At 40.6% G+C, this 26,626-nt stretch overlaps 1 protein-coding gene and 1 long non-coding RNA gene across 9 annotated transcripts in view; one reads left to right on the top strand and one right to left on the bottom strand.

Moving 5' to 3' along the window:
* Window positions 1-26,626, top strand: part of ANK3 (ankyrin 3) — a 383,729-nt gene that overhangs the window by 230,735 nt on the left and 126,368 nt on the right. For all 8 annotated transcript variants that reach the window (XM_069571716.1, XM_069571712.1, XM_069571715.1 and 5 more), the window contains exons 19-23: window positions 4,648-4,746; window positions 4,842-4,940; window positions 5,468-5,563; window positions 10,051-10,123; window positions 10,286-10,348. In XM_069571716.1, coding sequence (XP_069427817.1) covers window positions 4,648-4,746; window positions 4,842-4,940; window positions 5,468-5,563; window positions 10,051-10,123; window positions 10,286-10,348 — 430 coding nt within the window. The remainder of the gene's footprint in view (window positions 1-4,647; window positions 4,747-4,841; window positions 4,941-5,467; window positions 5,564-10,050; window positions 10,124-10,285; window positions 10,349-26,626) is intronic.
* LOC138430042 (uncharacterized) lies at window positions 5,766-12,590 on the bottom strand. Its single transcript, XR_011252972.1, has 2 exons — window positions 12,442-12,590; window positions 5,766-6,152 (listed from the first exon to the last, which is right to left on the bottom strand). It is a non-coding gene; the product is annotated as an uncharacterized lncRNA (long non-coding RNA).

Genomic DNA, 26,626 nt, shown 5'->3' with positions numbered 1-26,626 from the left:
ATCCCCTGGAGGAGGAAAGGGCAACCCAGTCCATGGATAATCCCATGGACAGAGGAGTCTGCCGGGCTACCATCCATGGGGTCACAGAATTAGACACCACTAAGCTACTGAGTGTGCACATATACACACAGACTTAAGCCATTTTATTAGATTCCCTATCCCTTTATAAGTTAAAACTTGTAGAAGGCAGTAACAGAGTTCTCTTTCTCAATACTTTTTTGTCCCAGCACATCCAGTGTAGACACCAACACTCAGTCAGGGGTTAAAGCAGTGATTCTCAAGGGCATATTGACAGGAGGAGAGATGGTGCCGTGAACCTTCTGCTTCTGATTTGCACAAGTGATCCCACGGTTTAAGAGTCTCAGGTCTCTACCAGGGTTTCCCTCTAACCCAGCCCACTCAGGTCAGCCAGTAATCATTTTTGTACTCAGTATAATATTTCTGAAGCATGTACCTTTTCCTGCCCTTTACAAGTGGTGCACTTCAGAACGCATCTCTTGGGAATTCCCTGGTGGTCTGGTGAAGACCCCAGACTTCCAATGCAGGAGGCACAGGTTCAATCCCTGCTCAGGGAACTAAGATCCTGCATGCCTCAGAGTACAGCAAAAAACAAACAAAAACCCAGAAAGCATCTCTCAGTCTCTTGAAAAAAATGCCTTGTTTTTTTTTTTTTTTTTCTTCTCAGCAAAGATCACAGCACCAAAAAGAAGGGAGGCTGTGATTGTCCCATAGTTGAGCAGGGCAGCAAAGATCACAGCACCAAAAAGAAGGGAGACTGTGAATGTCCCATAGTTGAGCAGGGCAGGAGTGCAGAGAGATGGGTTGTTTGGACTCGTTTCTTAACCTTGTAAATAAGGAGCTGATTACATCCCATGAACTTCCAAACTCTTCCTGGTAAAGATGACGTCCCAAGCCAGCATACAGTTAGTTAAAATGTGTAGTACTGATTGATTCACTGGCTTCAGTTTTAAAATAATAATAATTAAATTATCAAGAGCTTTTCTCTGTTGTGGGGGAAAGACCGGAACATCCTGGTAACCACCCAGACAACCTTCTCACTGGCCCTCTGACCCACCAAGTCTCCCCTTCACTTTGTATTTGAAGTTCATCAGATCATTTCAGATGAAATTGTGCTGCTGGCCACAGGGTTTAATGTTCAGTGTTGTTGAACTAAAGTGAAGCCACTTCTTTTGCTTTTTATTTTTATTTATTTATTTTTTAAGTTTTTTATTTTTTAAATTTTAAAATCTTTAATTCTTACATGCGTTCCCAAACATGAACCCCCCTCCACCTCCCTCCCCATAACATCTCTCTGGGTCATCCCCATGCACCAGCCCCAAGCATGCTGTATCCTGCGTCAGACATAGACTGGCGATTCAATTCTTACATGATAGTATACATGTTAGAATGCCATTCTCCAAAATCATCCCACCCTCTCCCTCTCCCTCTGAGTCCAAAAGTCCGTTATACACAGCTGTGTCTTTTTTCCTGTCTTGCATACAGGGTCGTCATTGTCATCTTCCTAAATTCCATATATATGTGTTAGTATACTGTATTGGTGTTTTTCTTTCTGGCTTACTTCACTCTGTATAATCGGCTCCAGTTTCATCCATCTCATCAGAACTGATTCAAATGAATTCTTTTTAACGGCTGAGTAATACTCCATTGTGTCTCTGGAAGCATTTTATTTAGACCACCCCAAAACATACTGAAGCAATTGTAGTTGTAAGTGGGTGTGTTCACTGAGGAAGTGCAAGGAAGACCAAAGATGAACTCCAAGAGAACAGAGTTTAGGGGGTGAGAAAATACTGTGGATTTCCTGCCCCCTCTTTCTCAAACTGTGTTGCACAGGAAGGCCCCTAACCACTGCTTAGTAAGATCTCATGTTCAGGCACCACGGATGAGAAACACCAGCCTGAATATTCCATCTGCGCCTGTTTGCCCTTCCTACACAAATACAACCTTTCAATATTGCCTCAAGGAGATGGCTCCCTTTAGCTTGTAATGATGGGATATATAGGCAACAGTGAAAAAAGGAAGCAAAGACTGCTCAGTTATCTGAACTGAGACTGTTCCTTAGTTATTCAAAAAAGGAAGAGTTGCCCTTTCCAAAACATATTGCCACTAGTTGAAAGGAATTGCCCAAATCTCATTTTTCTGGGCATATTTGTGCAAGGTGCTACTTAACGTGGGAATTTTGTGACCCTCAGTGAATGGAGCAGCCTCAGTTTGGTTTCTCTGGATGCAAACTGAATCTTCCTGGCCATGCACTCATATTTTTAACAAAATAGTGTTTGTGGAACAGAAGCAGATCAGTATCTTATAAAACTGTCCATTAAGATACTTAGAATGATCCAATATCTTTTAAAAATGTGATCAATACAATAGCAAAATAGCCATTGGAAATTGTTGCATCATAGCTTAGGCATGTTGACTGAAAACTTGAAGCATTCCTTTAAGCACTTAAAAGTTTGAAATATTTTCTGTAATTTTTGGCTTGGAAACAGTCATCTGTCCCTAACACTGGGAATGTTTCTTCAATCACTCAAGCTAATTGTACCGAGAACTGGTAGGAGAAGACCTCACTCCCTGAGCGGCATTCTGACTCTGAAGCAGCATCCTGAGTTCCTCAGTACCTGGAAGAACCCTGCAGAGCAGGCAGGTGGATTCCGGTCTTCAAAGTGGGAGCATCACACATGAAGCAGCTTTAGGGGTTTAAATCCGACTCATCTATATGTAGTTATGGTGAGCTTATCATCATGGTCTGATTAGTGTGGCTGCCCTCACAGTTCAGTTCTAATCAGTTCACAGTTCAGAATCTAACCAGAGTCAGCTCTTCAGGGCAACACCTACTTTGAGAGGTTTCTTTACCTTCCACAGTCAGCTGTGTTCTGGGCACCCCTTTTTCAATTCAAATTTAACCCATTTGCTGGAGTGTCTTAGTCAATTTGAGCTGCTATAACAAGAGTATGATAGCTTGGACAAACTTTGATTTCTCAGGGTTCTGGAGGTTGAGAAGTACAAGATCAAGATGCTGGTAGCAGGTAGCCATCTTCTTATTGTATCCTTAGATGGCAGAGACCAAAGAGAAGAGACAAAGTCTCTCCTGTCTCTTCTTATAAGGGCACTAATCCCATTCATGAAGGCTTCACCCTCATGACCTAATTACCTCCCAAAGGCCCCATTTCTAAATACCATTACTCTGGGATTCGGATTTCAGCATACAAGTTTTGGGGGATGCAGACATTCAGTCTATAGCACAGAGTCACCATAAAGACGTATTAATGCTATCACGGATGAGATGCAGACCCTTAAAAATATGGACCCCTGACCCTTGCCTATTTAGAAATGTTATAAAAGGTCCGTGCTCTCCCTTTCAGTGATCCGGTGCTGCCAGTTTCATTGTAAACAGGGATTGGTTAAAGACACTGGAATTGTGTGGTGGAGTCTCTTACAATATGATCACCAAGAAAAAAAGACCTGGAATATCCTTATTTTAAAATATCTAGAATATATGTGTGTGTGTGTGTGTGTGTGTGTGTGTGTAGATACATACGCAGGTATGCACACCTGACACATTTTTGAAACAATCGTTTATTTACTTATTTGGGGCTGTACTGAGCCTTTGTTGTTGCATGGGCGTTTCTCTAGCTGTGACAAGCGGGGGCCCCTCTCTAGTGGTGGTGCATGGGCTTCTCATTGCAGTGGCTTCTCTTACTGCAGAGCGCGTGCTCTACGGCACACGGGCTTCACTAGTCGTGGCGCGTGGGCTCAGGAGCTCTAGCTCACTGGCTCTAGAGCACAAGCTCAGTAGTTGTGACACTCGGGCTTAGTTGCTCTGTGTCAGGTGGGATCTTCCTGGCTCAGGTATCGAACCCATGTCTCCTGCATTGGCAGGTGGATTCTTTACCACTGAGCCACCAGGGAGACCCATGTTTTTTTAATAGATAGAACTTATAGCCCCTCAGGGGTCAGTGGATATTAATTTGGAGCAATGGAAACATTGCTTTGTCTAATGAGTGGTTTTCAAGCTGTGGGGCTCTAGCTATGTAGACAGGAGTCTTAACTAGAGCATCTGTTCCTAGATCAAAGTCATACATCTCAGATCTCCTGAACTCACTCACACCAGCCTCTCCTGCTTCTGTGTTTCTGTCCTTCCTAGCTCTGTCATGCATTCTGATCATCATTACTGCCTTCATGATCATTTAGCCAGTTCATTATTTTTCTGCCTTCTTTTGTAGAAGAGTAGAGTATTGAATAAATGCTAGTCCAAGTCTATCCATTGAGCACTCTTCTGACCCTTTACAAGAAGCCACTGGATACATCTGTCTAAGCTGTCTGTTGCTCCATCTTTTTGTCCTATCTTGAAAAGTTGTTATGAGAATAAAATGAGCTAATGTTAGAGAGAGCACTTGGGGACATTTAATAACTATTTACATGTGAGGTGGTATTGTTATTTATACCTTAGACTAGCTCTGAGAATTGTCAAGGACACTTGTTTTTATACAGGGGGGAAAAAACTCTGCCTCCTTAAGAAAGGTTGAATAACATTTTTGCTTCTATTTAGGATATCCGTTACTGAGAGTATCCTAAAGATGTTTCTTTAAAAAAAAAAAAAAATATATATATATATATATATAATTACAGATGGGATACACACCGCTACATGTAGGCTGCCACTATGGAAACATCAAGATTGTTAACTTCCTGCTCCAGCATTCTGCAAAAGTAAACGCCAAAACCAAGGTAAACTCCTTTCTCCTTTGTGTCTACCAAGTTATTGATCTTGAATCTTGTATGGAAGGGAGTTAAGAGTCTTTTCTTCCATCTTCCTTTTACAGAATGGGTATACACCATTACACCAAGCAGCTCAACAGGGACACACCCATATAATCAATGTGTTGCTTCAAAACAACGCCTCCCCCAATGAACTCACTGTGGTAAGAGCAGAGGGTCAGCTGGGGAAAGGGAGGGGGAGCCAGGCTGGGCTGCTCCTGTCTTCTTAACATATTTCACTGTGCATCAGGGTTGCTTTTTACCTTTCGTTAGTAGGCATAAGCAGAGCATTCAGTAGAATGAAGGGAAAAAAACAATAACTGTGTTGTGGTGAGCTGTCCATAGAGAGAGATGTGATCAGTGTTTCCCACTTAAAACACTACAAACCATTGCTGCCTAGTAGGAAGTACCTATGTGAGAAGAAGTGCACGTTTGTTTCCTTGGTTACTGAGAACATTACAGAGCCTCTCAGATTCCATGTACAGCAACCCAGCCTCTACTGCACGAGTAGAAACAGGTTAGGCGGCTCCTGTGCAAGGTATATCTTTAATGAAGCAGCATTTTGTGTGTCAGTGGGAGAGGACCAGTGAGACACTCGCCCTGTGTTTGTACAGAGGAAACGTGCAAGCACACAGGCGCTGATAGCCGTGGAATGACTTGTAATTTCTAGCCCACGTTTCCCTCTTGCCAGAACGGGAACACTGCCCTGGCCATCGCCCGGAGGCTTGGCTACATCTCAGTGGTGGACACCCTGAAGGTGGTGACCGAGGAAACCGTGACCACAACTGTGAGTAGTGGACGCCGGCCCCTGCCACCCCCTTGCCCTACAAGCCAGTTCTTGGACTGTAGGTTTTCCCAGGTTGTGGGGAGAAGAACCTTGTCCCTCCACTCAGAGACCCAGTCATGTTTTCAGATGCTGTTACCTCAGTGATGGCAGTCAGCAAAGCACAACTCTCATTTCTGATATTTAGAAATGATATTTAAATAAATATCACTCATCATAAATTAATCATTTAATTAAATGATGTTTCATTAAAAACACTAAAAATACCTTTTAAAAAAGTTATAGCTTTCAAAAAGCTGTCGAGTTTTTAGTTCCATAGAAAGCTCACTGTGTTTCTTTGTTAAATTTGATATAAAAATATTTAATGAGATGAAGGCAGAAATGTTTTTCTTGTTAGAAATGTTTTCTAACAGCCTTTCTTTGGCAGTGTAAGAACTATGAAAACTCTAAGTTGATTCTTTAAAATATTTTTAACTCACAAATGACAATGTATCCATTGTCATTGTTATGGTGAAAATATTTTTGTTACAGACACAGTAGCCATAGGATCCAAACTGATTTTTCCCACCAGGCTGGGTCCTCTTCCATTCACCTGTTGGAGTTTAAATAGGAAGAACAGTAAGGTGTTGCATTAAAACTAAAATCTTCACCGGGAGGCCTTATTGCATCAAATATATTTTTACAAGCTGCCAGCCTCTAGGACAGGTCATCTCTTTTGAACCTCACCTGATGTCTTTGAACTCTTTCAGGATTTGGTAACTTTGGGATCAAGACCAGGTGTTGCACCATATCAGAGGCTTATTTGAGTTATTCTTGACTCCATGACTCAACACACAGGCCCCAGTCTGAGTCCATAAAATGTCAGTGTAGGACTCTGCAACACTTGGAATTATCTCAATTTCTTTTTCTCAAAGACCACCTTCCACATGAAGGCATAGTTCGCATCTTCAGTCTGGATACACAGGGCTGCATACAAAACATCGTTCGAGGGACTCTGTAGCTTCCTGCCTGTTGAGTTATTTGGCTGTATACAGGTTTTAAAAACTAAAAGTTCAGCCTGATGATCACAAGAGGGAAATTCTATAATTTTCTAAAGAGGAAACAGCCGCTTTGGTCAACTAGAGCAATGGTTGGCAACCAGGGCACGTTTCTAACTTCAAGACAGTTTGAATACATTCCCACCTATTCTTTCATAGAACTCTTGATATTTCATTATCTTAAAATCTATTATTAAATTCTCAAGAAAAGAGTTTAAATAATAATGTTTATTAACCTTAATTTTATAGATATGCCATGTAACTCTCTCTAGAGTGGGGAAGGAGAGTTGCACAGGTATTAAACAATGGCCAGACGTCACCATGCTTAAAAGATTTGAAGCCACTGCAATACATACATGAAACTTCTATTTCAGTGTTAAAGGACTGAAAATGGTATAATGGTTCAAAATAGAAATCTTACTTAATTAAATGTCAGTGACCTTCTCATCCATTGCTGTGCCGTGCTAAGTCACTTCAATCGTGTCTGACTCTTGTGACCCCATGGACTGTAGCCCGCCAGGCTCCTCTGTCCATGGGATTCTCCAGGCAAGAACACTGGAGTGGGTTGCCATTTCCTCCTCCAGGACATCTTCCCAATCCAGGGATCGAACCCGCATCTTTTTTTATGTCTCTTGCATTATAGGCAGGTTCTTTACCACTAGCACCACCTGGAAAACCCATTAGGAAAGTTCAAAATGTTTCTTTGATGTCCAAAGAGCTTTAGGAGAAGATAAAGTTACAGACCAAGACAGTTACGTTACAGCCTCAGGAAACGTACTGAGAGAAAAGTGTTTTAGGGCTCCAGTTCCTAGTGAAAGAATGTGCACGGTAGTCACACCATTGCTCACACAGCATCATTAGCTGACTTGGTAGGTGATTTTCTGCCAGAGAGAAAAGAAAGGACTCATGCTAACAGGAGGTACAATTTGCCTGGTGAAGTGAATGAGCCTCCACCAAATGAAGCTTTCACAGTGGCTATAAGAGTCCACGCGAGTCCCTGAGACTGAGTCCAGTGTTGCAGTATCAAGGCTTTATTTCAAGCCGAGATACCGCCTTCTCAGCCTTCCCTTTGCAGTTACATCCAGCTCAGACAGGACTGTAGCAATTCAGGGTGGGGGGTCTATGATCCTAAACTAAGCAAACACAGAGCAGCCTCCACCACAGGCGGGTCTTTGTTCAGTCAGCTGTGGAAGCCCCAGCAGCCGCTGTCCCCATAAGCAGACATCAATTTTTCAGCAACCTTAAAAATCAGACTGCATCAGGACTTCCCTGATGGTCCAGTGGTCAAGACTCTGCTCTCCCACTGCCAGGGGGCACGGGTTCTATCCCTGGTACAGAACTGAGACCTCATATATGGTGCAGCTTGGCCAAAAGAGAAAAAAAAAGACTGCATCTTTGATAGGAGTGCCATGTTTAATATGGAACTTCTGAGACAGGTACTTTAGTTAATGAGTTTAAAGTCATGGCTGAATAGGAAACTGAGTAACTAGAACTGCATATACAAAACATATGAATTAAGCTATTTAAACTGCATTGTTTAAAATTTCCCATCAGAGCACTTCAATCACTCAGATGTTGATTTCTAATAGCATTCTCTGATAAATGAAACCAGGCCTCCCTGGAGAAGTGACGAAAAATCTAGAGCTGGGGCAGGAAATATACAAGATGAGCCTGGAACCTCTTGTAGTGTCATAAAGGATTCCTCCCAAAACACTGCCATATAAATAAGTAAATAAATACATATGTATAAAATGATGAGATCTATTAATATTAAAGGGACACAGGAATCCATTGAAAGAGTTCCCAGTGGTCAAAGCTGGAACAATTTGAGGGAAAGAAATATAATAGAATTGAGGTAAGATGCAAAGTATAAAACATATATCTATGCATTCCTACTGATACAGATAAATGAATACCTAGAGAAGAAAATACAAATGTCTCAGTCAAAAGAATTCCAAATAATTGATGAAAATGCTTCACCATCAAGGAGGTAGAACATGATTCCCCAGTGCTGAAGTATATCTGAGGACAGTAACTTCCCTCCAGAGAAAACAGGACAGAGTGAGGGAAGTAGAGTGACTCTATGATGAAGAAAACTGATCAGCAGCCTGATGACCAAGTGCATCACCCACCACTGGTAAATCACACTGACGGTATATATCCTTCAGGTAATAGGATGAAAATGGCATTTTACCATGGTGATGGTCCTCCCCAAAAACATGCAACCCCAGTCTAATCAATGAGAAGAACATGAGAAAATCTCAGTTTAGGGACATTCTACAGAATGCCTGAGCCCTTCACCCTGAAACTGTCAAGGTCATTAAAAATATGGAAAGTCTGAGAAACTGTCACAGCTATAGGAGCCTAAGGAGACTGACAGCTAAAGGGAATCCTGGATGAGATGCTAGATCAGAAAGGGTATTTGGCAAAAACTAAGGAAATCTGAATAAAATATAGACTTTAATAATAATAAATCAATATTGACTCATTAATTGCAACAAACGTACCATGCTAATATATGCTAAGAATAAGGGAAATGGGGTGAAAACTCTACTATCCTTACAATTTTTGTGTAAATCTAAAACTGTTCTAATACAAAATACTCATTTTTTTAAAATGTTCAATTACGGTGTAATATGCTGGGAAAAATACCAAGTAATGCTTTATTTCCACATGACGTGTACTATTGGTCTTTCATTTGCTCAGATTAAAAGAGGACTCCTTCTAAAACTAAAACATATCGTCATTCATATTTTCAAACAAGTAATACTGTCAGTGTCCTTTGGATAGAAACAATCTAGGTAAAAGTTATCAAAGAGCAAGTAAAAATTTAGCAAAGCCTTTGCTCTGTAATGTACAATTTTTAAGATTTTGTAGATGTTCAAATTATTCCGCAAATGCATTGTCTCTAAAATATTTTCTGCAGACACATAGTTGTAAAAGTTATGTATTAAAATCTTAATATTTTGTTTTAGAAATTAAAGCATAGACATAGGAGGAAAAACAAAAGAAGTGGCTGGCTTGGCACAAGCGACAAAGACGTATTTCTTGCCTTTCATCTGGTTGATCTTCAGCTAGGACTTCTAGTGGGGTGGGGTGGGGTGGCAGCTTCGTCAGACCATGAAAAAAGTGTAGCAATAGACTAAGGAAGGCAGTGTCTCTCTCATGTCCTTTGAAAAAACTTTTTTCAGGACCTAAATCTTTTAAGCTGATGTGCTTTGCCACTAGGATTCTTTCACCTTGTATTCATTCCCTGCCATGTGTATGATGAGGACCTCAGTGCTACTAAGGGATATTTATGATGTTATTTTGTATGCAGGAGCTTTGGGGTATTCATCAATCCCACACATAAATCCCACAGTAGATCTATAGATTAATGTAGGAAGAAATGAATAGTCTCAGTAAAATGTGCTATTTCCTCATACTAAAGTGACTGCTTTTTTTTGTTACTAGACTGTCATAGAGAAGCACAAAATGAATGTTCCAGAGACTATGAACGAAGTTCTTGATATGTCTGATGATGAAGGTATGAAAACCTCCTTTGAGTCTGTAGTAACAAAGAGTGACTGTGTATTTGTTTCCTGAAGGAAACTCATTGCAAAAATGTTTTTAGAAGCATGAACATGTTTTGTTGTAGTGTCAACAGTATGCATTTTTCACACTTACATTGTTCACTTAAATCGTGCAGTTCGTAAAGCCAACGCCCCTGAAATGCTCAGTGATGGCGAGTATATCTCAGATGTTGAAGAAGGTATTTGTGAATTTTTATTGTGATAAAATTTAACTACCAGCTTTATCTTCCACTTCTTATCTTTTAACTATAACCCTTCCCTGAGTTACTAACTTTTCATTTTATCTTGTGATTATCAATTAATGTATCATTTAAACAACATGTATTTGATATCGCTATCTTCTTTTGGTCTCTTTGAGTGCCCTCCCCTTGAACCCATTTTCCAGCTTGAAAATACAACTGTCACTACTTATCAGGATTACTTTCTTTCTATTTGTTGCTATTAAGTAGAAAAGTGATTTTTTGATTGCTTACATTTGAAAATCTAGAGAAGAAAATCTGTTTATATCTAAAATTTTTTTTCATAAGTAAGTGAAGGTTTATGAGGACAGGCTTATGAGCCCATTCTAGGATGTACTCTAAGCTTTGCAGTGAAAGCTACTTTTGATCTTGAACTCATAATAAAAAGCCAACCTGAAAAAACTTGCTTTCAAAATACAAATTTTTAATCTTGATTTCATGAAAGAGACAAAATATAGATGATTATACCTATTCTTCATGTGCTTAAAAGAACCTTTTTGTTTTCCTGCCTCACTTAAAAATTAGTGCATTTAAGCAGGTCATGGTATGTAGATACATTAATGAAATTATGTCTTTATTGTTCATTGAAAACTGACATGTTTACAGTGAATAAATATAAAGATGGCAGATGCTGGCATTTTACTGAAATGTTTACTTAGAGTAGAATATATACTGATGTTTCTCTCCTGCATCATTTGACTCTCCCAAACAACGTCCTGTCTTTCTGCTTCTCCATTTGTCAGCTCTCATGTTGTTTTTTCCTTTTGGATCCGTCTTAGCGCAGCTGCTCTTTGTTTGCCTCTAGGTTACCTTTATTGGAATTATTGGCTCCTTCTTTGGTTTGTCCAGTTTTCATTGGAAACCTAAGTAGTGGGAAAGCCTACCTGATCCAAAGTCACGTTAGCTCTTTTGGTGACCAGGGGCTTCCTAGTGATCGTGCCTGCCCTCCTAGGAATGCTAATGTCTTGAGAGTTTAGGGACTTGGTAATTTAGGGACTTGCAAGTACCTGTCTAATTGTTTGTAAATGTTGTTTTGATAAATGTTAAAGGCATTTACTCATCATTTTTCTTTTTCTGTAAACCATCAACTATATATTTACTTCTGTTAATCCCCTAATGGATAATATTTGTATCATCTTTACGACTCTATGAGTAATATGCCTTACTGTCATATTATATTTCAATGCTTTCTTTTGCAGCATTGTCAGAGTAATTTCTCATGTGCAGAAGCAAAAAGAAAAATGATGGTGTCACAGAAATGCATACACACACAAAATGTGACGTAAAAAGTACATTTGCAAACAAAATTGTTATGAAATATAATATGACAATCAAAGACCTAAAAATGTGCTAATTTCCAACAGAATATCCCCAAAGAGCTGCACTGATGAGAGGCCAAGTTTGAATGGACTATATAACAACCTTATACGTGTGGAAAACCCTAATTTCCAAAAAGAAGAAATTTTGCATCTCTTAAAGATAATTCACTTAGCTGTTTAACTAGAAATGAGAATTATTTCTTTTAGATTTATATCAGCTTGGGAACTTGAAATGAACAAGCAAATTTTCATTCTCATTTTGTCCATCTTTCAGCCCTTGCATGTGTCCAGGGGCTGCTGGAAGCAAATGGCTCTTGACTTCATAATGTGTAGAATTTAATGTTGAAAGGGGGTTGGTTAAAGGTCATTCAATCTGAACAACCGTCACCTAGTGCTAGAATTACCTCTGTTAGGAGATCCTTCTCCCAGATGCCTCCATGTGAGTTTCCCAATTCTCAGTCTGCCTATTCCTGTGAACAACACTGGCTTTAAACATTCTTCATTTTATGGAGCACTCTGTCACTGATTCAGGCTTTAACTCAGTAACTCAGGCTCTGATCAGTTTGGTGCTATTTAGAACAACAGCCGGCTCAATTCATGTAAAATCCGTCTGATATTTAGAAGCACTTTTCATGTTTCTTGTCAATGTTGTTTCCTTCAGTCATATTACTGTCACTTCCCGCCCACCCACCCGTCCACCCCCCGTTCCCTTACCATCACGGTCAGTCTCCCGTGCACATTTCAGTGTGTCTGTATCCACCTCCAGTGGAGGTGGCCAGAGCCGGACACCATATTCGAGGTACAGTCTGATCAAAGCAGAGTCTATCAAGGCTCTTGTGTTGTCCATAGAAGATACTAAAAATCTATAATTGAGGATAAAAATACTGTTGAGGTTATAATATATACTTAATTGAGTCCTATTAATATTACTGTCAGCTAATGTCCCTAAATTTTGCCTTCATGAGGTCCAGTAAACCACATTAGCCGTTTGTCACATACTTGGATCGTTCTCTGCTGCATGCGCTAGCATTTCTATTTTACTCCAAATCCTACAGCAAATCATTTTGAAAGTTTAATTCGAAAAGGAACCCTACAACTGCAATGACAGTATTTACATCTGACTCATTTGTCGGATAGATTTGCCAGGGCTTTGCCACTGTAGTCTGACTTGGCGCTGCTGGTTTCATTAAGCCCTTTTGAATGGAAACAACTGTTTATTTCCATGAAACCATAGCATATTGTGAATCTATCTCTCTATGTGAGAATTAGTAAGATCTTCAGGTATCCCAGGTGCTAAGAATATCAACAGCTTTTAAAAGCAAATAAAAATAATAAGCAAAATATGCTGTCAGTTTTTCTCAAGAAGAATGGGTTTGTAACATGGGAAAATATAATTATAATCTAAATTATAAAAATCAAGTGAATATTAAGGGAACTGTGCCAAAAGTAGTCTCTTTTTCTCCCTCTTTCTTTTTAATTTTTGCTTTCTCTTTGTCCTCTTTCCTTGGTCCATGATGAGAAATTAGTCTAAGTTAAAAAAAAAAAAAAAAGTAATGTTGATTAATTTGTCAAAAAAATTTCTCAGAAAAACAAGGCTAAATGTTATCAGTGAATGGCCTAAGGAAACAATGGAGCCAAGTTACAGAGTAAGAACAAAGGTTGACATGTCAGCACAGCAGAGATAAAGCAAGATGTTTAAGGCAGGTGATGAGTCCACATGTTACATGGGTAAGGGGTAGGTAGACCTACTTGGAGGGCCAGACTGATTCACAGACATCTTAATGCTCTACTTTTTTCTTTCCCAGAATATATGTTACATGCATATAAAATTAATATACCTGCAAAATTAATGTTGATTCTAGTACCACTTAGAGTGTTCAGTTTTGCAATTCAGGTTGTCATTAAAAAGAAAGAAAAAACTAAATTGGGGGAGAGAAGAGAGAGGGAGGGAAGAAAGAGAAGGGAAAGAAGGAAAGGAAAGGAGGGAGAGGAATAAAAGAAGAAAATGGAGATTAAGATTCAAGTTGTCTTCTAGTTTGAGTCCTGCTCCCAAGAGTCACCATGGGCTTTGATTCAGCAGTGATTTTACATTGCAAATTCCTAGAAAATGTATTTTGTCAATTTTTAAGAATGCATAATCATGTTATTTTAGCTTGCAAAATTCTAGTGGGTTGGGTTATAGCAATAAATCTAAAGAACTGCAGATGGGACATAATGAGAACTGGAATGAAGCCATGGAAAGTAAAACCCCAAAAGGCAGCTCTGTGAAATAGGACTCCACTGAACAGGTTTCTGAGACAACTGGGTGAGACAACTCTTGCTCGGAAGAATTATTTAATTCCCAGTTAGTTACAATTCAGATAAGACTGCAGAAGCTCTTTCAGGATCAAATGTAGACACTGAAATATTAAAAGAAAATGCTAAAAGTCTAAGTACACTTAGAAATAATTGTCAGATAGGAATACCACAGCCTACCAGGTTTTTGTGAAGTTTCCTATTAAAGGAAATCCAAAAATCTGGAAACCAGATTCCAGATCCCTCAAAGAGCAAAGAAGGGGTTCATTAAGCAGAATAAATCTGTCTGAACCAGGAAAAAAGTTTTGTGTACTAAAACTGCTATCAATTGGTCCTTTGGAATTGAAGCAGTAGAAATCTAAAGGCTTGATATCAGGTTTGAGCCTCTCAGAATGTAAACTCATATAAAAATCTGTGTGTGTGTGTATATATATATATATATTTTTTTTTTTTTGAAGAATGAGATTCTTTCTTTGTGTGGTGGGTCAAAATCTTTGGATACATTATTTATAAAAACATTTTTAAAAGTCTAAAAAAAGAAAAATAATTGTCAGATAGGTGTAGCTTTGAGATATAATAAAGCACTGATGTTTCATCTGATAATATGAGAGAGTCGTAATTGGCTCACTTTTGTATCAAAATCAGTGCCTAATGGAAGCAAACCACAAATTCCAAAGAACTAAAACAGCAGATCAGTATTCTATAGCCCAAGCTCTTCATTATACTGATGAGAAATAAAGCCCAAATGAATGTTGTGTGACTTTCCCAACCAGGTTAGTGGCAGAGTGGGACAAGAAGACACATCTGATAGGTGGCATTAGGTCATCTCTTTCATAACTGCAGTAACATGAGCTGTGTTCTTACATTAGAACCCAAAATTGAATTTTTTTTGAGCTTCAAAAAAATGTGTGCTTAGGAAAAGGAACAAATTGAAAATTGTCACAAAGTAATAATCATTCTTTTTTAAAGACCCAATGAAACTACAAGAGATAGTCCTCTGATCATCTTGGCAAAGGACCAAGATTCACATTCACATAAAATAGCTATAAACATAACATAGAATGGATTTTAAGAACTCAAGGCAAGTAGTTTTAGCAAACATATCCAAGTATTTTTAATCAGGGGAGAAAAAGTAGAATTTCATTTGGCACAATCTGAAACTCAAAAAAGTTGGAGAAATTATTTTGGGAAACACAAAGCCAGATATTGGGGGAGATGCCTTACAGCCTCTCTTCTCACCAAGTGCTTTGGACTATCCTGATCTCCTAGTCATCCTAATAAATACTTCAAACTATCATGTTTTTAGCTTTACAGATCTGGAAAGAAGCCTTGAAGATTAGTTTGCCTCCAGGTGGTCCAAGGGAGTCCTGGTTGCTATGCAGAGACTGCCCTTTACTTGAAATCTTACCATTTTATAAATACCTATAAAATCATAACATCTAACTTCTTGCCTGATATCTGCTTACAACTGACCTTTCAAACAGATGGTACATAATTGCATGCTACTCTGGCATGGCAACCCACTCCAATATTCTTGCCTAGAGAATCTCATGGACAGAGGAGCCTGGCAGGCTATGGTCAATAGAGTTGCAAAGAGTCAGACACACCTAAAGTGACTTAACAAGCACGCTCAGCAATAAAGTCAAAATGAAATACCAGACGCAGAGACCTAACCTTAGTCTCTATTGTCTCCCTAGAACCTAGTACAGGGCCTGGAACAAAACAGCTCTTCAGTAGGTGTTTGCACAGCTGCAACCTAACAGAGGAAACTCAAGGAGAGGATAGTTGTATACAGGTTTCTGAGAACAGGCAAGATGAAGAAAATTCGCCTCCTGTGCTCCCTGTTCCAGTCATTATACCCTGTCTCACTGAGATAGCCCTAGGCTACATAGTGAATCAGTAAACATCTTTATAATGACCAAGAGGTACCTGTAGCTCAAAGAATAGTTCATGAATTTAAAAGAACTTCCAGCTAAAGGAAAAGACTTATGGGCGGAGACAGAAGTCTCGATTCTCAAACAGAGTCAATCCTGTCTTTGGTAGCCTGTCTTTGGAATTGGAATTGTTTAGTGATCTTCATCCACACTGACCACTTACCCTACCATGTACTTGACGTGTCTATACAAGAATCTCACAGATGTCTCAGCCTGCCCTAAACATACCCTGCAAACAGTGTTTCTTCCCACCCTTCTCCAGGTCAGTAAACAGCCCTATCACCCAAGCTAAAACCTGTGGTTCTGTGCAACCTCCCTTTCTTACGCTTATATCCAGTCCATCAGTGAATCTATCCATTCCGCTTCCAGAATACATCCCCCATCCCTCCACTTCCCACTGCCGTGACTCTAATCCACCCGCTGACGTGCCGCCCATGGAATACTGCAGAAGCCTCCTTGCAGGTCACTTCTGCACTTTCCCCAGAGACTCAGTTTTCTATACAGCATCCTCAGCAATCTTTTAAAATGTAAATTGGATCGTGTTATTCCATTCCCCAGCTTCAAACCCTCCAGACCTCATTTGTTGGTTCCATCGCTAAGTTGTGTGCAACTCTTTGTGACCCCATGGCTTCCCTTCCTTCACTGTTTCCTGGAGTTTGCTCACATTCATGTCCATTGAGTCAGTGATGCCATCCAACCATCTCATCCTCTGTCACCCCCTTCTCCTCCTGCCCTCAATCTTTCCCAGCATCAGGGTCTCTTCCAGTGAGTCAGCTCTTCACATCAGGTGGCCAGAGGATTGGAGCTTCAACATCAGTCCTCCCAATGAATATTCAGGGTTGATTTCCTTTAGGATTGACTGGTTTGATCTCTGAAGCTCATAGCTAGGTTTTAAAGATTCATTCATATTGTTGTATATAATTGTAGTTCATTTGTTTTCATTTCGATATATTATTCTATATGCCTGGATCATAATTCGGTTATCCATTCTCCTGTGGATGGAAGCATGGGTTGTTTCCAGTGTGGGGCTGTTGCAAACGAAGCTGCTATAAACCTTATATATGTTTCCTGGTACACATACATATAAGTACATTTCTGTAGGGTATAAACCTAGGATTTTAGTTGCCAAGTTGTAGCTTATGCAAAGACAATAGAATTCTTCACAACCAGGTAGGACTAAACTAGGATTATAAAATTAGATAGTGAGGCTATAGAAAACCAGGAAAATAATGTAAAGAGAGATATTATAACACGAGAAGGAGGAACACGAGAAGGAGGCAGGAGGAGGCTGTGATGGGATAAGAATGCAGGCGGTGGCTTCTGGGGTGCTGACGTTCTATTTCTTAACCTCTGTGGTATTTATTTTATAGCAGTCTGTTAAAATGTATGTTGCACATCATGTACTCATTTGCATGGTTGCTGTATTTCAAAATAAAAGTAGCCACCTCTTCTAAATAATACACATACACCCCCAAACGAGTACAAATACAACAGTAAAATAAAAACTTCCCAAGGCTTTACGATGTACTTAGAGTAGAACTCACAGCCTTTCTGTGGTCAGTGAATCCTGTGTAAATATGACTCGTGGTTCCTCTTTTGCATTCTCTCAATCACATTTTTTGATTTCTTCCTAATACTCCTCTCAATATATTAGTCATCAGTTCCAGAAAAGCAAACTTTTTCTGGCAAGGACCAACAATGAATATTTTCAGTTTTTCAGGCTGCATGGTCTGTGTCCTAACTGTTCAACTCTGCCATTGTAGCCCCAAAAGCTAACAGAACAAATGAGCAGGGATGTGGGCAATAAAACTCAATTTACAAAAGCAGGCAGGGGACTGGATTTTGCCCAGACTGTCATTTGCCAACTTGGGATGAATTTTATGTTCTTCCAAAGTAGGCTGTCCACGCCATGGAAGCAGAGCTGTCTGTATCGCCGTCCGAGCACTTAGGACACAGACACAGGGGTCCTCACGCGGGGGGGCTGCCACACGTTTACCTGTGTCTCTGTCCTTCCCCACCCCACCCCGTCCCCACCTAGGAGTCGACATAAATGAATACTCTCAATGACACACACAAGGTACTTACCATTTATTGAGCCCTTTCCATGTTCTAGGCATTAAGCACCATACATTTCATGTACTATGTTGTTTAAGCGTCACAGTGACCCTCTAACTTAGAGCCATTGGTATGCCCATTTTATAGATATGAAAATAAGTTCCAGCAAGGTTAAAGACCTTGGTCAAGGTCACACAAATCAGTGCAGGGGCTTATAGTGGAATCCCAGTCTCTAACCTCTAACATTCAGGTAATTTAGATAAGAGTCCTAAAACAAGCGGATAATTGTAAGTTGTAAATGAGATAATGTATAAAGGTTAGCACAAAGAGATAAGAAAGCCTTCCTCAGTGATCAATGCAAAGAAATAGAGGGAAACAACAGAATGGGAAAGACTAGAGATTTCTTCAAGAAAACCTGAGATACCAAGGGAAGTTTTCATTCAAAGATGGACACAATAAAGGACAGAAATGGTACAGACCTAACAGAAGCAGAAGATATTAAGAAAAGGTAGCAAGAATACACAGAAGAAGTATACAAAAAAGATCTTCACAACCCAGATAATCACGATGGTGTGATCACTCATCTAGAGCCAGACATCCTGGAATGAGAAGTCAAGTGGGCCTTAGGAAGCATCACTACGAACAAAGCTAGTGGAGGTGATGGAATTCCAGTTGGGCAATTTCAAATCCTAAAAGATGATGCTGTGAACGTGCTGCACTCAATATGCCAGCAAATTTGGAAAACTCAGCAGTGGTCACAGGACGGGAAAAGGTGAGTTTTTATTCCAGTCCCAAAGAAAGACAATGCCAAGGAATGCTCAAACTACCACACAATTGCACTCATCTCACATGCTAGAAAAGTAATGCTCAAAATTCTCCAAGCCAGGCTTCAACAGTACATGAACTGTGAACTTCCAGATGTTCAAGTTGCATTTAGAAAAGGCAGAGGAACCAGAGATCAAATTACCAACATCCACTGGATCATCAAAAAAGCAAAAGAGTTCCAGAAAAACATCTACTTCTGCTTTATTGCCTATACCAAAGGCTTTGACTGTGTGGAACACAACAAACTGTGGAAAATTCTGAAGGAAGTGGGAATACCAGACCACCTGACCTGCCTCTTGAGAGATCTATCTGCAGGTTAAGAAGCAACAGTTAGAACTGGACATAGAACAACAGACTGGTTCCAAATAGGAAAAGGAGTATGTCAAGGCTGTATATTGTCACCCTCCTTATTTAACTTATATACTGAGTACATCATGAGAAATGCTGGGCTGGATGAAGCACAAGCTGGAATCAAAATTGCAGGGAGAAATGTCAATAACCTCAGATATGCAGATGACACCACCCTTATGGCAGAGAGCAAAGAAGAGCTAAAGAGCCCCTTGATGAAAGTGAAAGAGAAGAGTGAAAAAGTTGGCTTAAGACTCAACATTCAGAAAACTAAGATCATGGCATCTGGTCCCATCACATCATGCAAATAGGTGGAGAAACAGTGGAAACAGTGACAGACTTTGTTTTTTGGGGCTCCAAAATCACTGCAGATGGTGACTGCAGCCATGAAATTAAAAGATGCTTGGTCCTTGGAAGGAAAGTTATGACCAACCTAGACAGCATATTAAAAAGTAGAGACATTACTTTGCCGACAAGATATCTAGTCAAAGCTGTGGTTTTTCCAGTAGTCATGCATGGATGTGAGAGTTGAACTATAAAGAAAGCTGAGCACCAAGGAATTAATGCTTTTGAACTGTGATGTTGGAGAAGACTTCTGAGAGTCCCTTGGACTGCAAGAAGATCCAATCAGTCCATCCTAAAGGAAATCAGTCCTGAATATTCGTTGGAAAGACTAATGCTGAAGCTGAAACTCCAGTACTTTGGCCACATGATGCGAAGATCTGACATTTGTAAAGACCCTGATGCTGGGAAAGATTGAAGGTGGGAGAAGGGAAAGACAGAGGATGAGATGGTTGGATGGCATCACTGACTCAATGGACATGAGTTTCAGTAAGCTCCAGGAGTTGATGATGGACAGGGAGGACTGGCGTGCTGCAGTCAATGGGATTGCAAAGAGTCAGATGCAACTGAACTGAACTGATAAAGGTTAACCCAGATATCTCCATGAATGTTAGTTACAAGGCACTTTATCTTACTTAATCTTCTCAAAGTAGTTGAGAGCAGTTTTGGAACTATTCTTACTCCTACTTTACATTTAGTCCTAATTCAAAGCCCTAAAATTTTATTAGCCCTCACTTGCATTAAGGTTCTAAGCCTAAAAGGGTTCAAGATACTTGTTCAGGTTCACATAACCAATGAAGCTGTAATTTGAATTTAGGTTTGTTTTGTTTTGTTTTGTTTTGAATTTAGGTTTGTTTTACTTTCAGTGAGATGCTGTAAGAGAATATATGAAAGTAACAAGAAAATGCAAAAGAAGGGGAGAGGACTGGAGGCCTCAAAAGGATGAATTTTATGGAACAGACAGAATGTGAACAAGCAGAAGTTTGGGGGGTTGAGGAGAAGGGAAGGGACTGGAAAGAAGTGTTCTAAGTTCAGGGTCAAAGTATCAGAGACCTGAAGAGCTCACAGAAGACTTCAGCATGAGGCAAGGGGTTTGGGCACTGACCTGGCTGAGGATCCCAGGGCAGGGCACAGGGAGGAATGGAAAACTCTGGGCACACTGAGAGGAAGAGGAATGCCAGAGTGGCGAAGAACAGAGGGAGAAAACCAGAAGAGTGAGCTCTAGTGGATGCCGTCCATGGGAGAAACTTCCCTGGGACTGTCCAGTGAGGTGAGCACAGGCCATTTGGGAACCCCTGATGACCACAGCAGCTGCCGTGTTCATAATATGGCTACAGACCCAGAATAAGTAGTTCTCATATAGTTTGGTGTTTTTTCCCTAGAAGGTATGACAGATAAGCAGCTGGAGCAGTCTATGGCATGAAGGGGAACAGGGGTCAGTTAAGAGCTGACCGGGAATTAGCATGTTTATTGATTAAGTACAATAGGTGGTCTTTTCATTCATTCAAAACAAGCTGTAATTTTGAATATGATTCCTTCCCACTCCCACTTCTTTTAGTCTCTGGTAATCTACCCGGAAAGTCTGAGCTTCTTCATGGGGAAGTGGGTCCTCACGTGACCACCTCTGCCCCCATCCCCCAAATTGGACTCCTACTACAGAGAGAACCAGAAGTGGAGGGTGACACTGGGGAAAATCAGCACGGAGAACGCTTGGCCAGGGAAAGGCAGGGTGGCGGCAGAGGGCCGGGAAGGGGTGTGGGGTTGGAGAACGGGAAGATGTTACACATGGCAAGAGGTGGTCCAAGCACCGGGGCCAGAAGCACACTGAGGCTGAGAACCGACCACAGGCTGTCTTTCCCTTCTGTGTAGACACCTTTTAGGTAGAGGTTGGAGATAGAACACAGATCAATAACTGGTGTTTGCTGCTCTGCACAGTGAAAAGCAGTTTAGGTGTAAGAGAAGGAGAGACCAGGTTCAAGCCCACAAAGTAGACGTGATGCTTATACTGCTTTATACCTGAGGGTAGTGAGCATCTTCTGGTGCTTTGCACACCCAGTCCTTATATACAAACATAATGAGCCAAGATCAATGAGGTCTGGATGTGGGGCTGAGTCTAAACGAATTTGTAAGAAAGAATGAACAGAAGGGACTTACTGGCATGATACAGCCACCTTGAATTTAGCAATGTAATTACTCCGTAAGTAAGAACCATTTTAGTGTCTGATTTCACAGTATTACTTTGTGGCTAGTCATTGTCTGGTCTTATTTAAAAGTGGCATGCTGCTGCTGCTGCTAAGTCACTTCAGTCGTGTCCAACTCTGTGCGACCCCAGAGACAGCAGCCCACCAGGCTCCCCCGTCCCTGGGATTCTCCAGGCAAGAACACATAGATTTTAGCTAATAAGTTCAGTGTAAGTAACCCCGTACTCCTCCCTACCTGCATCCTGTCTCTATTCTTTAGTCTCCGTTTGACCCAAGTCATTGTAACATCTCATCTTCCTCAGGTGGCTGACAGTAATTTCTGGACTAGGGTTAAGGAGTATTGATAAAAATAGGAAAAAATTATAGTGTCTGCCCCAGCATTGTCTTTTTCTAGCTCTTCACAGGAAAGACACAGAATTCTTTTTCCTTTCTGGGATGGGTTTGTTTATTAACCCAACCAAGATCACAGGGGATGGTTTCCATTGCCCCATCTGGAAAGCGTCCAACACTGAGTCATGGGTCCTTACTTTGGAAACTGTATCTCACTTGGATTAAGGAATAGTAAACTGCAATACAGTTTTTCTCTTTTTTTTTTTTAGTTTTTTATTTTTTAAATTTTAAAATCTTTAATTCTTACATGCGTGGTATATCTAGCCACAAAGAACAGAATAATGTGTAAGACCAGAGAGTCACACTGACTTTATACTCGAGAAAATCAGCCTAAATAGAAAAGTCATTTGTTTTGTGCCATAACGGCGACTTGTTCTTGTCAATGCTTAAGAGATGTGCAAACTTTGCCATTAAGCCCAGTTCCTTTGTGGGCAGCAATGAAGTCAGGATCTTACCAGCACCTGGAGATAGGGAAAGAAAGAAAAAGATAGCAGGTGGCCCTCCCATGAGAGAGGTACACTAATCCCTTAAAATGACACACGCTTCTTAAGACCACCTAGGTCACCCTTCCTCATCTAACAGTGTCTCAACTTTCCCCATTGCTCTCACACCTTTTGAGAAGAAAATGTACAGGAATCCTTGCTTAATACATGCTCTTCCTCCAAACTGCAAAATGAAAGATGAGATGCACACTGATCTGAAATCTAAGTAACTTTCACACTTATTTATTGTGTGAGTCTCAGAATTAGACTTTTAGAACTAGAGTTTGAAGGGAACAGCTACCTACTCCAGTGTTCTGGCCTGGAGAATTCAGGCCATGGGCTATTCAGTCCATGGGGTCACAAAGAGTCAGACATGACTGAGTGATTTTCACTTCACTTTGAGTGGATCAGTTCAGTTCAGTTCAGTCACTCAGTCATGTCTAACTCTTTGCAACCCTGTGGACTGCAGCACGCTGGGCCTCCCTGTCTATCACCAACTCCTGCAGTTCACTCAAACTCATGTCCATTGAGTCAGTGATGGCATCCAACCGTCTCATCCTCTGTCGCCCCCTATCCTCCTGCCTTCAATCTTTCCCAGCATCAGGGTCTTTTCCAATGACTCAGCTCTTTGCGTCAGGTGGCCAAAGTACTGGCGTTTCAGCTTCAACATAGTCTTTCCAATGAATACTCAGGACTGATTTCCTTTAGGATGGACTGGTTATATCCTTGCTGTCCAAGGGACTCTCAAAAGTCTTCTCCAACACCACAGTTCAAAAGCATTAATTCTTTGGTGCTCAGCTTTCTTTATAGTCCAACTCTCACATCCATACATGACCATGGAAAAAACCATAGCCTTGACTATGGATGGACCTTTGTCGGCAAAGCAACATCTCTGCTTTTTAATATGCTATCTAGTTTGGTCATAACTTTTCTCCCAAGGAGTAAGCGTCTTTTAATTTCATGACTGCAGTCACCATCTGCTGTGATTTTGGAGGCCCAAAAATAAAGTCTGACGCTGTTTCCACTGTTTCTCCACCTATTTGCCATGATGTGATGGGACCAGATGCCATGATCTTCGTTTTCTGAATGTTGAACTTTAAGCCAACTTTTTCACTCTCCTCTTTCACTTTCATCAAGAGGCTCTTAAGTTCTTCTTCACTTTCTAACATAAGGGTGGTGTCGTTTGCATATCTGAGGTTATTGATATTTCTCCCGGCAATCTTGATTCCAGCTTGTGTTACATCCAGCCCAGTGTATCTCATGATGTACTCTGCACATGAGTTAAATAAGCACAGTGACAATATACAACCTTGACTTATTCCTTTTCCTATTTGGAACCAGTCTGTTGTTCCTTCTCCAGTTCTAACTGTTGCTTCCTGACTTGCATACAGATTTCTCAAGAGGCAAGTCAGGTGGTGTGGTATTCCCATCTCTTTCAGAATTTTCCACAGTTTGTTGTGGTCCACACAGTCAAAGGGTTTGACATAGTCAATAAAACAGAAGTAGATGTTTTTCTGGAACTCTCTTTCCTGTTCGATGATGCAATGGATGTTGGCAATTTGAGCTCTGGTTCCTCTGCCTTTTCTAGATCCACCTTGAACATTTGGAAGTTCACAGTTCATGTACTGTGTTGAAGCGTGTCTTGGAGAATTTTGAGCATTACTTTACTAGCATGTGAGATGAATGCAATTGTGCAGTAGTTTGAGAATTCTTTGGCATTGCCTTTCTTAGGGATTGGAGTAAAACTGACCTTTTCCAGTCCTGTGACCACTGCTGAGTTTTCCAAATTTGCTGGCATATTGAGTGCAGCACGTTCACAGCATCATCTTTAAGGATTTGAAATAGCCCAACTGGAATTCCATCACCTCCACTAGCTTTGTTCATAATGATGCTTCCTAAGGCCCACTTGGCTTCTCATTCCAGGATGTCTGGCTGTAGGTGAGTGATCACACCATCGTGATTATCTGGGTCATGAAGATCTTTTTTGTATAGTTCTTCTGTGTATTCTTGCCACCTCATCTTAACATCTTCTGCTTCTGTTAGGTCCATATCGTTTCTGTCCTTTACTGAGCCCATCTTTGCATTAAATGTTTCCTTGGTATCTCTAATTTTCTTGAAGAGATCTCTAGTCTTTCCCATTCTGTTGCTTTCCTCTATTTCTTTGCACTGATCACTGAGGAAGGCTTTTTTCATCTCTCCTTGCTATTCTTTGGAACTCTGCATTCAAATGGATATATCTTTCCTTTTCTCCTTTGCTTTTTGCTTCTATTCTTTTCAGAGCTATTTGTAAGGCCTCCTCAGACAGCCATTTTGCCTTTTTGCATTTCTTTTTCGTGGAGATGATCTTGCTCCCTGTCTCCTGTACAATGTCAGGAACCTCCGTCCATAGTTCATCAGGCACTCTGTCTATCAGATCTAGTCCCTTAAATCTATTTCTCACTTCCACTGTATAATCGCTAGGGATTTGATTTAGGTCACACTTGAATGGTCTAGTGGTTTCCCTACTTTCTTCAATTTCAGTCTGAATTTAGCAATAAAGAGTTCATGATCTGAGCCACAGTCAGCTCCTGGTCTTGTTTTTCCTGACTGTATAGAGCTTCTCCATCTTTGGCTGCAAAGAATATAATCAATGTGATTTCAGTGTTGACCATCTGGTGATGTCCCTGTGTAGAGTCTTCTCTTGTGTTGTTGGAAGAGGGTGTTTGCTATGACCAGTGCGTTCTCTTGGGAGAACTCTATTAGCCTTTGCCCTGCTTCATTCTGTACTCCAAGGCCAAATTTGCCTGTTACTCCTGGTGTTTCTTGACTTCCTTCTTTTGCATTTCAGTCCCCTATAATGAAAAGAGCATCTTGTTTGGGTGTTAGTTCTAGAAGGTCTTGTAGGTCTTCATAGAACCATTCAACTTCAGCTTCTTTAGCATTACTGGTCAGGGCATAGACTACGATCACCATGATATTGAATGGTTTGCCTTGGATACGAACATAGATCATTCTGTCATTTTTGAGATTGCATCCAAGTACTGCATTTCGGACTATTTTGTTGACCATGATGGCTACTCCATTTCTTCTAAGGGATTCTTGCCCACAGTAGTAGATGCGGTGGTCATCTGAGTTAAATTCACCCATGCCAGTCCATTTTAATTCGCTGATTCCTAAAATGTTGACATTCACCCTTGCCATCTCCTGTTTGACCATTTCCAATTTGCCTTGATTCATGGACCTAACATTCCAGGTTCCTATGCTATATTGCTGTTTACAGCATCGGACCTTGCTTCCATCACCAGTCACATCCACAGCTGGGTGTTGTTTCTTTGGCTGTGTCCCTTCATTCTTTGTGGAGTTACTTCTCCACTGATCTCCAGCAGCATACTGGGCACCTACCAACCTGGGGAGTTCATCTTTCAGTGTCCTATCTTTTTGCCTTTTCATACTGTTCATGGGGTTCTCAAGGCAAGAATACTGAAGTTGTTTGCAATTCCCTTCTTCAGTGGGCCACATTTTGTCAGAACTCTCCACCATGTCCCGTCCGTCTTGGGTGGCCCCACATGGCATGGCTCATAGTTTCATTGAGTTAGAGAAGGCTGTGGTCCATGTGATCAGATTGGTTAGTTTTCTGTGATTGTGGTTTTCAGTCTGTCTGCCCTCTGATGGAGAAGGACAGAGACTTACGGAAGCTTCCCAGATCAGCGTCCTCATACTACCATATTCCTCTTCCTTCGTATTCCAGCTTCTCTGCATTTTGAGAATGCAAATATTGGGAGGTTGAGGGAAAACTGTGATCAGAGTCATCTGGATCCTTCATGATGAAAACGTACTGTCTAAACATTAGTGGAGGTGGACATCCTATTATAAGGTTTTGAATGGATGAAAAGGCTTTTCTCTTTACAATTACCTGGGTATTTATGTCCCTTATTTGAACCTTCAAAAACATAAAATTGGCTGTGTCTTACCTGTCTTACTTTGTCTCTGAAGGGGTTAATAATACTGTGGAATTTCTGGAAAGACGAAAAGAAGTAACATATCCATG

Source organism: Ovis canadensis, chromosome 25, assembly GCF_042477335.2.
Source record: "Ovis canadensis isolate MfBH-ARS-UI-01 breed Bighorn chromosome 25, ARS-UI_OviCan_v2, whole genome shotgun sequence".
Taxonomy (NCBI): Eukaryota; Metazoa; Chordata; class Mammalia; order Artiodactyla; family Bovidae; genus Ovis; species Ovis canadensis.
The sequence above is the reverse complement of the archived record's forward strand: the minus strand, read 5'-3'. Positions and strand labels throughout refer to the sequence as shown.